This window comes from Silurus meridionalis, chromosome 15, assembly GCF_014805685.1.
Source record: "Silurus meridionalis isolate SWU-2019-XX chromosome 15, ASM1480568v1, whole genome shotgun sequence".
Lineage (NCBI taxonomy): Eukaryota > Metazoa > Chordata > Actinopteri > Siluriformes > Siluridae > Silurus > Silurus meridionalis.
This window is the reverse complement of record NC_060898.1, coordinates 3,784,087-3,798,942: the sequence shown is the minus strand read 5'-3', so window position 1 is coordinate 3,798,942 and position 14,856 is coordinate 3,784,087. Positions and strand designations below refer to the sequence as shown.

The window sequence follows — 14,856 nt, the reverse complement described above, 5'->3', positions numbered from 1 at the left end:
TGGCTTCCACAATCACCTGGTTTTTCAAAAGGTTTGATCCGGATCAAAACCAAGATTGGATTACATGATCTAATCCGATTATGTAATCCGTTTTTTCTTTTGAAAAACCCATTTTCAAGATTTGATCCAATCCGTTATCCAAAATCCTAGTGGATTACTTTTGAAAAACCGGGCCCTGATCTAAGTCCAGTTGAGATGGTTTGGGACAAGTTGGAGCAGAGAGTAAAGGAAAAGCAGCCAACAAGCACTCAACACCTCTGGGAATTTTGTTTGGTAATCATTTCCAGGTAACTACCTCATGATAAATGACTTTTAAGAATTGAAAATATAAAACAAATTCTGGGTTTACACGGATTTGTTTATTATACATGCTCTAGTTTGGATGTCTTCAGTATTAACGTAGAAAAACACTGAAGGAGAAGGAGTGTCCAAACTGTTGACGGTACAGTAAATAAATGTGCACGAGGTAAAGCAGTCATTAGCAGTCGACTCCTGAAAAAAAGTTTGATTCCCAATTCCTGGAGCATACAATTAATGGCCTCGAATCGGAGAATCGATTCATCAAGGAATCAACTCACAACCCTATTGTTTGCTGTCCAGTCCAGTGAAGAGGGAGGGTTTTACCTGAATGTGTGTGGGTTTCAGAAAAGACACAATCAGGTGGGAATGGAGGATGCGAAAGATGAACAGACCCTCTTTAAAGGGTTTCCGGAAAGGCTTACCCTTGGAATAACCCGAGTTTTGGGTGAGTTAGGATTCTGAGTATTTTAACTGTAGACTGCATGTTTCTAATTTACATTATTGCATTACAGTGCATTGCATGCATGTGTGTGTGTGTGTGTGTGTGTGTGTGTGTGTATATTGCATTGCATGAGCACTTTTTCTTTATTTTTTTATTTTCAACATTGTACATTAATACTGAAGACCTCCAAACTATGAAAATGCAACCATGCAGTAAACAAAACTATTAAACAACCCAGATTATGTTTTATATTTTATATTGTTCAATGTAGCTACATTTAGATGACGCTTGGCAAACTAATGCCATTCTCTCATCAGATGTAGTCACCTGGAATGGTTTCATGTTCACAACTGTGCATTGACCAGAGGTAATTTGTGATTTTTCTTGCCTTCTTAGAGGTAGAAGATCCTTTATTTGTCACATATACATTACAGCACAGTGAAATTCAGGCCTTTAATGGTCAAATTGCAGCAAAAAATATTACTTTCGGAAGAACAACAACAAGCAGAAGAGCCGAGAAACACAAGGAACGGACATTAGATTGGTGGAAAACTGGTCTGATGAGTCCAAATTTGAGATTGTGGGTCCTAAATGCAGTGTCTTATATTTAGATGTACAGAGGGTGAACAGAGGGTGCTTGTTGTTCTTCTGAATGTGTGGTCATGGAGGTGTGATGGTGCTTTGCTTGTGACACTGTTAGAGAATTAGTCAAAATCAAGGGAACACAACCAGCATGGCTACCACAGCATTCTGCAGTGACATGCCATCCCATCTGGTTTGCCTAGTTTGTTTTTGAAGACAATTACCCCAAATACACCACTAGATTATGTAAAGGAGGAGAGTGTTGAAGTGCTGCATCAGATGACCTGGCCTCCACAATCACCCAATATAAATACAGTTAAGATGGTTTGTGAGTGAAGGAAAAGCAGCCAACATGCACTCAAGACCTCTACAAAATCCTTTAGGTTGTGGAAAAACCATCCCAGGTGATAACGTTGTGAATCTGATCAGTGTCCAAAGCTGTCTTTAAAGCTAAATGTAATTACTTCTGGACAATCTAAAATCGAAAACATATTCAGGGTTGTTTTACTATTTTTTAAACATAATTCCATACGTGTTCTTTCATAGTTCAGATGTCTTCAGTGTTAGGGAAGAAGAGAGGGGAAGAAGAAGGTATATAAATAATTTTTCTCATTACATTTACAGGAAGTTTTCCCGGTGTGTCAAATGTGCGGTTTGTCGAGAAAGAACCTGCAGAGAAGCGATGTCTCCTATCATGGGAACAGGTAAACTTAAAAAAAACATTTTACTGCTAACGAATATTTGAAGTATATTTACAACAGGGATATTCTTGTTTTTTTTTCTCCAGAAAAACAACTGCACTTTACCGGAGGACCTGAAGGACTTCTACCTCACCACAGATGGCTTCACTCTTACCTGGAGCGCCAAGCTGGAAAGTGAGTTCTGATGTATTTTCATTCATCTTCAGTATTTATCCTAGTCAAGATCATAGTGCTTTTAGGGCCTAGTCTGGAAACACCTGGATGGGACACAAGTCCATTTATCACATAGTCATCACACACTTATTCATACCTTCGAGCCACTCATTGGAAATCAGAGAACCCAGAGAAACCCAAAGGAAGGACAGAGACGTACAAAGGGCATGTGCATAAACCCTGTGCAGACAGTATTGCTACCAGAAGCTCAGGATTGTTGCCCACTGTTCCACTGTGCTTCTGATGTCTGATGTTTTGGTACAGGAATAAGGAAGACACCAAGCCCTAAAGCATATTTACTTACAGGGAAAATAGTATTGAGGGAAAAAGATAACCGCTAATCATTTGCTTCTGGGAGCAGTTACGGTATGTTCCCATTTGCGTTGACGTTTATCTAAGTTCACTTTGACCTTTAGAACTCCCAAACCTTGGTTTAGTGAGTCAATAAACTGTGGTTTGTGACACATATTATCAGTCTTTAGTCTTGTTATTCTTTTTTAAACAAAAGATTAGCCAGCTCGTCCATCAACAGCAAAGTTTCTCTATGTGAAATGTCTTATTTTAATGTTGTTGGGAATAGGGTTGCAAAATTCCAGGAATTCTTAACACTGAAAATGGGAATTAGCAGAAATATATAGGAATAAATTGTGAATTTGAAAATTTGCAGATTATCTTATAACAGGGAACTTTAATATAGTTGGAAAAAAAACTGCCAGATTTAATGCAATTTCTTTTGAGTTTCTACCTGCACATTCATCAATCATATACATACAGCACACTTACTGCAGGGCTGCTGAGGCCACGCCCCCTACATGCACTGTGCACTGAGAAGTTCTTAAACCCTGCACACAAAATATTGTCGAAAAATGACCATCTTTTTTCTTTTTTTTAATCTTGGCGAGTATTCATGCAAATTACATAAACATTACATACATTTATGTTTAAAATTTACTTCAGCAATTTACTTCAGCGTGTTTATCTTTTAGGCTTTTGAACATAAGATTAATATTGCTTCATATATATTTTAAAAAAATCCATTATCAAGTATAACATGATTAAAAAAATAATGATTTAATTTAAATTTCAATCCGAATCAGTTTGCATGCATGTCGGCTTACGACCAAATAAAATGTTTATATTTCTTTGTATATGATACAGTTTATATAAATTTCCCCAAATTTCTAATTCATTCCTATACATTTTCTGTTAAGTTTCCAATTGGAAAATTTTCCATGGAAAGTTTCCAGAAATGTACCAGAAATGTGCCTCTCCTTTGCAACCCTAGTTGTGAATATCTGTGTTTTATAGATGACCCAGTCCCTATAGGCTGCATGGTGATCAACAGCATAGCGAAGCTTCGTCTGCTTGTGCAGTCCAATATTTACTCCCTCCCTGGTGCACCCACCGTAGCTGACCTTGACTTCAAGGATGACTTAGAAGGTGAGGAAATTGTGCAGAATATTACATCCCACTATTTATATGTTACATAAACCATTTCTATAGTGCATTATGATTACCACAAGCTGTATGCACTGTCAAATGTTTTTCATCAGAGGAACAAGAACAGCCTCACTTTGACTCCCGTAGCCGAATCTTCGAGCTTGACCCCTGCAGTGGAAATGGCAGGGTCTGTCTTGTTTACAAAAACTGCACTCCAGGTAATCATTAAGGGGAAGTCCTCTGACACAGAGCAAGTGTAACAAATAAGGCACTTATTGGGTGATATCATGTATAAATCATTGATTTTATTTATTGTATTGTTCTTTATTTGTACGTCATAGACGCTGTGGCTAAAAAGAGTGAAATATGGTTTCTGGACCGGTGTTTATACTGGCACTTTCTCACTTCCTCCTTCACTGCATACTACAGGCTCATGATAACACACTTAGGACTGCCGGAGTGGCAGTATGTCTTTACCCCGTACGGGCCCAGTCCACAAGCCAAGGTTAGTGTTTGTCATATCACCTCAATTTACTATCGAAAAGCAAACATTTATTATTCTGTTTTTCATATGGAATTATTTACAAAAGTTGATCATGTTAAAATTTGTTTTTGCCATATTCTTTTAGAAGTTGGCACCAGATTTTTCAATACTAATAAGAACTTAATTACTTTTACTGTATGACATGTAACTACAGCTATATATATATATATATATATATATATATATATATATATATATATATATATATGTATGGATAAAAAATAATGCATATGCATAAAAAAAAACCTTCCACATCACCAGCTGAAGAACTTTATGTGAGAGGAAATGACTAATGGAAAAGCATTTCATATTCTTCTCTTTCCAGTAAGAGCCTGTGAAACTGTTTGTGTTGGGTTTGTTGCTTCTTTTTGCAGCTTAAATCCTCGACAAAAACAGTGAAACATATAATTCCTGGAACATTAATAGCAAACCATGGCTGTTTTGTACTTTTGACTGTGCTATAACTCTTTACATCCTTTGATTTCGATCACAAGTGATGAAATGCTCTGCTTGTAGAGCTGTGTGAAGTTAAAATTCCTTGAAGCCTTATAACCCGCAGTTCAATAACAGTGGTTCTTATAAACCCAGATTCATGCTTATTCCATCAGGCTGATTAATTCTACAGATGAATATAATAATACTCTGACCAAAAATACAGAAAATGCTGCATCTAATAATACATTGGCTTTCAATGAATTACATCATTCCAAAGGTTTTAATGAATGGTGTAACCTAAATCACCATGCCCCACTAGTAATGATCTTTTATTCTGTCACTGCAACCCAGTGATCACTCTTCAACTCTCTCTGTTTTCATACAGCAATGGGGTCTCTCTATCAGCCGCTTTTGTTCCATGGTGACTCCCATTCCGATTCGCCTAGTGAAACATTCATGAACAATCTGGACCCAGACAAGGCTTTCTGTGGCAAAACCAAGCCTCCTGCGCCCAAGAAAAAGCAGCCCAGGCAGGCCCCATCAGGTGGAGGTCCTGCCAAAGGTCGCGGATCAAAAGCAGGCAAAGCTTGAAGAGACAATCGCATGGTTTATTTAAACATACTCAAATAATGTTGAGTTAATGAGTGCAATATTGTGAACACGTTTTTTTTCAGGGTGATGAAATTTTAAAGGAATGTATTTGAAATGCTGTTGAATTCTCAATACTAAATAAATGTCTATAAAAGCAGCACTGGCAGTCGCTGTAATAAATAAAAGGTTTATTCTATATAACTCTTCCGCCCCTTCAACATTATTATTTCTCTAACAAATCATTCACAGAGACATTTTTTGGATATAATCATTTATTTGTAGGAGTTTTACTGATGGAGGGTTTTATGGTGTTTCTGTAGCATGTCAATATGCAATATTTCTCTCATTTGGCTGTTGAGGTTATGAGTTTCTAAAATTACGAATCTTAAAATCTACAAAGATATTAGTAACAAAAAACATTACTGTGGTGAATTATTAAAAAAAAAATTTAAATATGTAAATATTGCTCCTTGGTTCCTTCATTCCAGTTCATTCTCAGTGGTCATGGCAATTGCTTACCTTTGTGTGTTTTTAAGTTCAATAATAAGAAGAGGTTCCAAACTGGTTTCAATCATCCATTGAAACAGGCAGAAGCTGATTGTATTGCTTCTTTACTATTAGACCTATTTGGCTTCACGTTAAAATAATCAGCACCTGTCTGTTGTCTTCATGATTCCAGTAATTCTCAGCATGTTAACAGTTCACACATTCACCTATGTTGTTTTTATTGCACTGATTTAGTGATATGCACTCTGATGATCCACTGTGCTCAGCTTTTTTATCCTCTTGCGTGGGATGGAGCAGCTCCACAAATGCTTTATATATTAACGCTCCAGTCACTCCACCCACTAATGGTGCCACCAAGGGCACCCACCACCAATTGTTGCCTGCCCTGTGGGAAAGACAAAATGGAAATGTGTTTATTTATTCCTAGTCAGCAAGTGCTGTATACCAGTCAGTGTTGTGGATCAGGAGGTTATCCCAGAACACTGGGCGGGGTGGAAGTAAATCCTGAATTAAACGCCAGTTCCTTGCAGGGCACAATGTCCACACCTAGCCAATCCATCTGACAGCATATTTTAGGGAGGAAACCGGAGAACGTGGAACTCCAAACCCAAGGGTGCATTCAAACAAAGAATCCTGGAGTTGCGAGGAGACAATACTGCCTGCTGTACTACATGTAAATGTTTATTTAAGACACATAAGATCAGTCGTAATGAAATTAAGGTGGTTATATACGATTAATTGACTAAAGGACAACTAAAAAAAATAGAATGTAAAAGCTAAAACATAGTGTGATCAAATGAGCAAATGACTCATCAATGGTTTCATTTTTAGATCAATTTACATGTTATTTCATGTCTGCATGAGTTTCCTTTCAGTGCTCTGGCTGCCTTTCACATCTAAAATTGTGCTGGTAGGTGGATTGGCAGTGCAAAATTGTCTGTGTTGAACCGCCCAATCAGTGTGTGCCAGCAAGATGATTGTGTACTCTCATCTCATGGGTTAAGCCTCCAGATCCACCAACATAATGTAGATATTTAAGATACGTGAACAATTAAATATATACTCTTTACAAAAACTGAAATGGATAAGTATTTAGGCTTGTTTACAATATATATATAAAATCTCTTATGCATTAGATTTACCTGAATACATCTAATCCCCAGCCAGCAATTGCTGTAAAGACTCTTGGCCCCAGGTCTCGGGTTGGATTAATGGCATAACCACTGTTGCTGCCCATGGAAACACCAATCAACAATATGAGCGCTCCAATTGCAACAGGCTCTCCACCAGCTGGGGCAGGCTGGTTCCTTTTATCTGCCAGAGCCATCAGACATAGTAACAGCATTGCAGTTCCAAGCACCTGGGTAAAGCAGATTGAAATATTTTGAAATTCAATTCAACAAGTTATAAATGAAGGAATTTTTTATGAAGTGATCATTTTCTTTCTTACCTGGTCCAAAAATCCAGCTTGTATTGAGAGATAAGGAGCTGGATAAGTGGCAAAGATCCCTGCCGTCGCTTTGGGGCCAAACACTGTGAAGTTTCCTTCACAGTATTGGTATATTGCATCTATAAACAGTTAAGTGGGAATGGTTTTTTTTTTTGTTTTGTCAAAATACGTCATCAGGTTTAAAGTTGAATGAATGTACATGTTCATTCACCATAGTACAGGGTGAAAACAGTTCCTGCAGCAGTAAAGGAGCCCAAAAGTTGTGCAATTACATAGACTGGAAGCATCTTCCAGCTCAGGCGGCCAAGTACACACATCGTAAACGTCACTGCTGCGTTCATGTGAGCACCTGAGTAATAAAATCAGAACACTATCACATGACTTTCTCTGTGAATAGTAGTATTAGTATTATTTATCACAAATCCTAAAATAAATACTGTATTTTCCTGTTTGCAATGCACACTTGCGTTAGCTGTTTTACACATGACAGGAACCTGCATAAATATTTGCAAAGTGTCAGTTAACAGACTCCAATTTAACAAGCAGAGTTTGTTTGTTTAAATAAGGACGTGTTATGGCGAGAGCACGCATATCCTGTGTCTTGTTGTGTCTTGAAAACTTTAAGTGAAATTAAAAGAGACTGGTGCTGAACAACGACTTGAAAATTTTCAATAGATAGTGTCTGTCAAATGTTTGGGAACATCCTGTCCTTTATCATTTTTGAGACACAAGCATATTCCTTTTTTTATGCAACAAAACAGGTAAAAGGCAAAAACACACAAGAATTGGACAGTGAATGATGGGTTCTTTGAACAGATAAGTCCAAATTTGTCCTTCCAGACTCTAAAAAAAGAATTTATGTGAGAAAGATAATAGGAGGAAAAATGTTACCAGATTGCCTCACAATCACAGTCAAACATGGAGATCAAACCTTGGTTTTGGGTTGTTTTGATGCAGGGAAGGTTGGAGACTTATTCCAGGTAAAAAGAATACTGAACCAACATGGCTTCTATTTCAGACTTCAATACCATGCAAGTCCATCTAGCCTGCAGCTAATTGGATCCAACAATGCAATGAACAGAACAAATAGTGCTGCAACAAATAATCGATAAAATCGCTAATAATTGATATTGAAATTTGTTGTCAACGTTATCGATTAGTTGGGATGTTCAAGTTAAGGCAATTTTTAGTTTTATATTAAAATGCTGTAAGTAGTGTGTGGTATGGAAGTACCACAGTGATGCACGAGCACATGAAAAGAAAACACACATGTTACAGATGAAGGCGAAACATCATCACAGTAAACAGAAACTGCATCATCATCATCATCATGATCATGTAAAAATGGTAAAGTTTATTGAAGTGCTATTGTGTAAACTGTTTGTTTGTAACTTCGCAACAGTCGCACTGGATCTGTTCTGTCGTGACTCGCTCGCATCAGGTTGCGCGATCGACTCGTGATGGATTCAATAAACCAGTGCGAACAAACACTAAATCTGAAAGCAGTAATAATTGCAGCAGTAAACGATCAAATATTTAGCACTTTCATTCTCTTTTTATAGAAAACGTATCCGTTTTCAAACGTAATTTACTACATTCAATTACTTGTTTTCAATGTTTGTATACATAATTTATGCATATATATATATATATATATATATATATATATATATATATATATATATATATATATATATATTTATGCATCACTAAAATATAATATAAAATGTATTGTATTTTTACATGCTTATATCTTCACAATTGAACACAATCTCTGTCTTTCATACTCAAATGCTGTTTTGTTTAGTTTGTTTGGGTTTTTTACAGAAAGAAGCAACTCAGCATGAGTGAATTTGTTTAAAGGAGAAATTCCCCAAGCACTCAACAAGCAGCCACTATAAGCTCTAAAATATCTTAATATTAAAGACTCACTATGTGGCTTGTGCATGTTTAAGTAAACTTATTTTACATAAATACCCTAAATTATGGTTTTATATAGTTATAATTAGCAAAACATCCAATAAATATTTTATCTGAATAGTCAATTCGTCTGAAAAAAAGAAATAAAAATAAATCGTTAGTTGCAGCCCTAGACCAGAAGCATACATCAACAAGTGCTGTTTACAGAGCAAACAGTCAGCTGGGGTGATATCTATCGTGGAATGGCCTGCCCAGTCACTGGAAACAAATTCTATTGAACTGCTCTCGAATGAACTGGATCACTGAAAGTTCACAAAGAAATATCTAACTAATGAAGAACGTTTGGCAGGTTTTAAAAGTGATATGGCAAAGTGTTTCAGGTAAAGGCTTGGAGAAACTGTCTGGATGCCAAGATTGTCTAAAGGTGTTATTCATGCCAAGGGATTATTTTTCAATCAAAATAAAGTTTACTATCTGTATATTTATATATTTGTTTGGTTAAATCTTTCTACCATTCAATTACATAGTGGCACATAAACAAAATAAATATGCTTCTCATAAAACACTCGTTTTTTTTTTTTTTTTTTTTACTTTCAACAGGCACTGCAAGTGAAATTGGACACTGATCAAGATTTTTTTTTTTTTTTTTGGCCTCTTGCACTTTGTTCAGCGCCTAAGCTCTACCTGGTAGATGTTAGGTGCTATATTAATAAAGATTGATTAAATGATTGATTGAAGATTAGAAGATTGTTATTATAAATTGTTGTTATTTTAAAATGTTAAATGTTAAACTTCATGATAATTGTGCTTCACACCAGTCTGCATCACCTTGTCGTTAATTGTGTTTGCCATCTTACTTATATAGGTTCATTGCTGATTTCATTCAAGTAAGGTGTCAAAATAAGTGCTGGTACTTTGGTGGCTAAACATTAGTGAAAATTTCAATCTTATAATCTTATTAAACTTGGAACAAATTTCAGAATAATACCAACAAAGCTCTCTGATCACTTCAGCAGATTATATTTTTAAAAAGGCAAAATAAAGAACACCGCTTCAGACACCTACATGCACACACATGTTTTTCAGCAACTTACCTGACACTTTCCCACCAGTGTGCACTCCCATCGCTACACCAAGACCAAAACCCAGATTAATGCTGAGGTAGTCTCCAAAACCCCCACCTGTCACCACCTGAGCAACAGAACCTAGACCAAACACCTACAAAACAAACAAGTATTTTATATATATACAACTATTACATTTAAAGGTTTATTGACAAATAACATATACTGCAGTATATGTGTGATTAAAGTTAATGTTTAAAGTTTTTTGTGAACAGTTTTAGTTGCCTTGACCTCTACCTTCTTTGTGGAAAAAGCTTGTTGTGTCATGGTATTCAATTGGTTGTGAATACAGACAAGTACATACAGACTTGCGAGCTGTTGTTTAGCTTGTGACTAAAAAAGATAAGGCTAGTCCTAGAAATTTAATATCAATAGTGGCAACCCATTCACCTGGGCTTCTATGGCAAACACAATTTAATCTAAAGCTAGTAATAAAGATATAAACAGTGTGGTTTTGCTCTTATTGGACAAAGAAAAATAGATAATTGTTGATATTGCAAAGCTTTTCTAGCATCAGTGTTTTGGAACAGTCAATTCCAACAGAGAGGAGTCTTCAGGATAGTTTAGCATACAATCCGAATGTTCATAAATGTAGAAAGAAAATATCAAGAACTCTGCCTGTTCATCATCTCCGGTGACCTTCTAATCCGACACGATTTATTTACTGGTGTAGTTTTCCATGTGAGATTGAAGATAGATAAACCACCACAATAAAAGGAAATATTTACCTCAGAATGTCAGAGAATGTTACTAAATACCTCTATAAGCTATTTTAATTTGTTGGCATAAGCAAAGCTTTTTATAAACTGAGAGAGAACCTAGAGGGCATGAATTCTATTTTCAACAACATTCATTCAATATGGCCTGTTTTCTTCGCTAATGCCAAGGTAGACTAATTCTTCCTTCTGGCACCGAGGTGGTGGAATGAACTTCCCCTAGATGTCTGTACAGCGGAGTCCCTGACTATCTTCAAGCAACGATTGAAGATCTACCTCTTCCTGAAACACTTAAATTAGCACTTTCCAAGTTTGCTTTGAAGAATTAAAGAGTTATATTTATATTAAGTTTGTAATCTTGCGTACCAGTGTAGATCTATTCATTGCTAGAGACTCAAAGCACTTTTGTACGTCGCTCTGGATAAGGGCGTCGGCTAAATACTGCAAATTTAAATTTAAATGTAAATGTAGACTAGCATCATTTAGCTAACATTTGAGAAACACTTATAGTTGTTTTAATAACATCTTCTAACAGGTTTAAATAATTCAAAGTTTATTTTTCAATTCAAACAGCATAAAAACTAACATTTTATTTATCAAATTTATAAAAATCTCACTTACTTTTATTTGACCACATTTTAGATGGATTCTATTTGAGTTGTGTCGAATTTGTACCCTTTCGTTCAAGCTAAGTCATTATTCCAGTCATTATTTTTCAGATGTTAAATTTGAAATTCTCCTGACACATACACACAAACATCAGTGGAATAACATGTAAAGGTTTTTAACAGTAATGATATATGGGGATAATTAGGTTCTGTGGTTATTTCTTTGTATCTATATGCAGGATCTTGACCAAAGCCACAATGTGCATGTGACTGTATATGAATCTGACTGTGAGAAATTGTTCTCATATTGTTGCTAATGGCTTGCTTTAAAAAAATTCACTAACTTAAACAGTGATATCTAAAACGCAATAACAATGAGTCGATAGAAAATAGAATCGTAATCGAAATAGATATCTGTTCTTGGCATGAATTTAGTCATCGTACCATCATGACAAATGTGCTGAGAGTTTCTGCTAGGCCCACTCGAACATGCTTTTTCCTAATCCACCATGTTGTTCTTCTCCTGGTGTTATTCAGCTCCTCGACTTTCCCCTCCTCCAACATGCCTACAAACTGTATATGCTCTTTTGTTAAGTTCCTTTTACTCTTCTGCTCTTCCTTTTTATTAGACTCCTAATAAACCCCTAACGTGTTTCTGCTGTAAATCAGTTCAGTTACAGATGTTACGCATTTTCCCCATGTGGTCATGTGATTAGCTGTGTAAAGCGTCCCCTTTCTTGTCCCTCCCTGTCACACACACCCCCAAAACAGCCCTATAGCCTTCTGGGTAGCAGGAGGACTCAGTATTGGTAGAGTGTTCTTTTTTTAGGAAATCTAAGGGCAATGGGGTTGTTCCTAGCCCACATGACCTTTAAATGTTCAGTTCAAAAGAATACACGATGCTGTAAAAAATTGCATCATAGCTTTGAAATTATGTGCAATCTATGCAGTTACAAGGTTGTTCAAACAAGAGTTTAGGTGTTACTTTATAACTAAGTATGATATTTAGTCAGAACATGATAACGTTATGTATATGTTTTAGGATTTGTTTCTTTTGTTTGAACAATTTTGTACTTAAATATTCTATAAGTATGGCTTACAGTTTCCGTATTTTAGGATCAGCGCTGTATTTTTAGTGTTGATTAATTGTTTAATTCATTTTGTATTTTATAGCATGATATAGCATGATGTGTACGTTCATGTGTTAAAGTATATGGGATGCTTTTTGGCAAAGAAAAAAAAAGAAACCCTTTGATAACTCGGGCTAAATTAAGTATGTTATCTTAATGGGTCAGTTAAATACTACGATTCAGCATTTAATATCAATACAAAATCCTTGTTCCTCCTCTGTGAGTTCATACAGAGTATGCTAATAGTTATGTAATAAGGCACATGATTCTGTCTACCAGTTACACAATACTTTGTGCATTTTGTCTTGTGTGTTGAGGGTCCAGTTCTTATAAAATTCTATTGTTTGTATGCTTTGGCTTTAATCCTCACAGCAGGATTGAGCGTGATATAAACACAGTAAGTATTCAGGTAACATAAACTAAATATTTGACAAAGGTCAATTGTTAAATATATTAATTCAAATATTTTTTTATGAATTGATACAATATATCATGGACCAAACCACAGAATATAATAATATACAATAATGTTTAAATGCTTTGCTTTTCTTCCTGTTTGGTCATCTGCCAATTTCCTACAGGCCGGTTTCCCCTGTCAGCCCCCAAACCTAGGAAAGTGAAGGCTAGCAAAACTATCAGAGTAACAGAAGCATGAAAACTATGTGACGTGTGGCTGAGAGGGAAACAATAGCTAAAATGCTATAGAAGGAATAAACTACATCAACCTATACATTTCCCAAGATATAAATAGTGTCACAGTAAAAAATAAAAAAAAACACTACTTCACTACTGAAAGGCAGGAGATGTAGATTTACAAAAACATGCATTTAAAATGATTTTCAATCAAATAAACAAAATATCACAAAATAATACAGTCACTGGTGTTGTGCTACAGTATATATTATTTAACTTTAGACATCCTAATGAGAGAGACAAAATAGTGCAGGGAGTAGGCTAAGGATGGATCCTATTAGCCCACTTACATGTGAACACAAACACCACAAGCCGAGAAACTGAAACAACCTTGCGGGAGGTGGTAGCTCAGTTTATACTTTATACGTTAGATTGCTGTTTGGAAGGTTGTGAGTTAAAATACCAGCATCACCAAACTGGTACTACTAGGCCCTTGAGCAAGGCCTTAACCGTCAACTGCTCAGATGTAAACGAGATGCAAGTCGCTCCAAAAAGGTGTGTCTGCCCAATGCAATAAATGTAAATGTAAACATCACAGTAGAAGTGAATGGAATATCACATCCAAAAGATCCACCAAAAGTCCAGGCACTGAGCTTTACAATAACAGTTATCTGAACGAGATAATATGCTTGAACAAAGCAAAACAGCAGCGCCTATGCATTCATGAATTCCCACTGACACAAATAACTATTCATATCTTTATTACTGAATATACTATTCAGATCGGCAGGAAAAGGGTGAGCTATAATCAGCTGTTGCTTGAAAAACATTTTAAAAGTCAAACTGTTAGAGACATACCTCTCTAGTAACCAAGTGTGACACTGAGAAAGGGTGGTGATTCAGTGATGCAATTCCAGATAGCAAGAGGCAGATCTTTCAACAATCAACAATCTACAAAAAATAAAAGATTATACCCTACCTTTCCATAAATGAAATGGCATGTGTCTTTTTGGAAAAGACTCCTCGGTGGGTATCCTTCATGTTTAGCAGAAGCACAGAACTCCAGCTCAAATCCATATCTTACATTTACAGTGTGACAGTCATTTAACATAACAGTATAAAGTGAAGGCACAAGCTGTTCAGTTAAAAGTGTTGTTTTGCATGTCCAATTATTCTAATATGCCTATTTGGGAGGAATTATACTTAGCTTAGATTAAATCCCACCACCACCAAGTTGCTTCTGCTGGGCCCTTGAGCAAAGCATTTAACCCTCAACTGCTCAGTTGTATGAATGAGATAATTTGTTATTTTGAATAAGGGCTTCTGCCAAATTCATTAATTGTAACTGTTTTAATAAAAGAGATTTTTTTTTGTATAGCATGCCTAATCCTTTTGCTATAGAAGGTTCTTAAAATCAAATATCATCACTGGATCTTACATCCTGGAAAACAAATTATTCTACAAAAAAAAAGATCAAACGTGAAAGCTGAAGGAAAGGTGTCAGGGATCCACCAGCCACA

The 14,856-nt window shown here is 36.0% G+C and overlaps 2 protein-coding genes across 4 annotated transcripts; one reads left to right on the top strand and one right to left on the bottom strand.

Annotated features, from left to right (window-relative positions):
* Nucleotides 1-598: 598 nt before the first annotated feature.
* Nucleotides 599-5,405, top strand: tpgs2 (tubulin polyglutamylase complex subunit 2). Its single transcript, XM_046867656.1, is given in 8 exon segments — nt 599-745; nt 1,949-2,028; nt 2,112-2,199; nt 3,547-3,678; nt 3,792-3,896; nt 4,020-4,183; nt 5,043-5,046; nt 5,049-5,405. Coding segments are annotated over 8 exon segments (852 nt in total). The 5' UTR covers nt 599-666; the 3' UTR covers nt 5,249-5,405.
* A 114-nt stretch (nt 5,406-5,519) lies between these two features.
* On the bottom strand, nt 5,520-14,767 carry aqp7 (aquaporin 7). Of its 3 annotated transcripts, XM_046867653.1 has the most exons (6): nt 12,018-12,287; nt 10,220-10,343; nt 7,417-7,554; nt 7,206-7,324; nt 6,898-7,115; nt 5,521-6,140 (listed from the first exon to the last, which is right to left on the bottom strand). In XM_046867653.1, exons 1-6 carry the CDS (start codon nt 12,135-12,137, stop codon nt 5,942-5,944), a joined length of 918 nt encoding a protein of 305 aa, XP_046723609.1. In that variant the 5' UTR covers nt 12,138-12,287; the 3' UTR covers nt 5,521-5,941. The 3 variants fall into 3 exon arrangements, with proteins under 3 accessions (XP_046723611.1, XP_046723609.1, XP_046723610.1); XM_046867655.1 differs by lacking the exons at nt 10,220-10,343; nt 12,018-12,287 and adding an exon at nt 14,316-14,767 and having other exon boundaries at nt 5,520-6,140; XM_046867654.1 differs by lacking the exon at nt 5,521-6,140 and having other exon boundaries at nt 6,894-7,115.
* Between the last annotated feature and the right edge of the window lie 89 nt (nt 14,768-14,856).

Coding starts and splice junctions, on each gene's coding strand:
- aqp7 (XM_046867653.1), bottom strand. CDS start 12,137: ATGTTGGAGGAGGGGAAAGTCGAGGAGCTGAATAACACCAGGAGAAGA. Junction 7,555..10,219: donor CACTGGTGGGAAAGTGTCAG/GTAAGTTGCTGA, acceptor TTTATTACTCAG/GTGCTCACATGAACGCAGCA. Junction 7,325..7,416: donor TGTTTTCACCCTGTACTATG/GTGAATGAACAT, acceptor AACTGTTTATAG/ATGCAATATACCAATACTGT.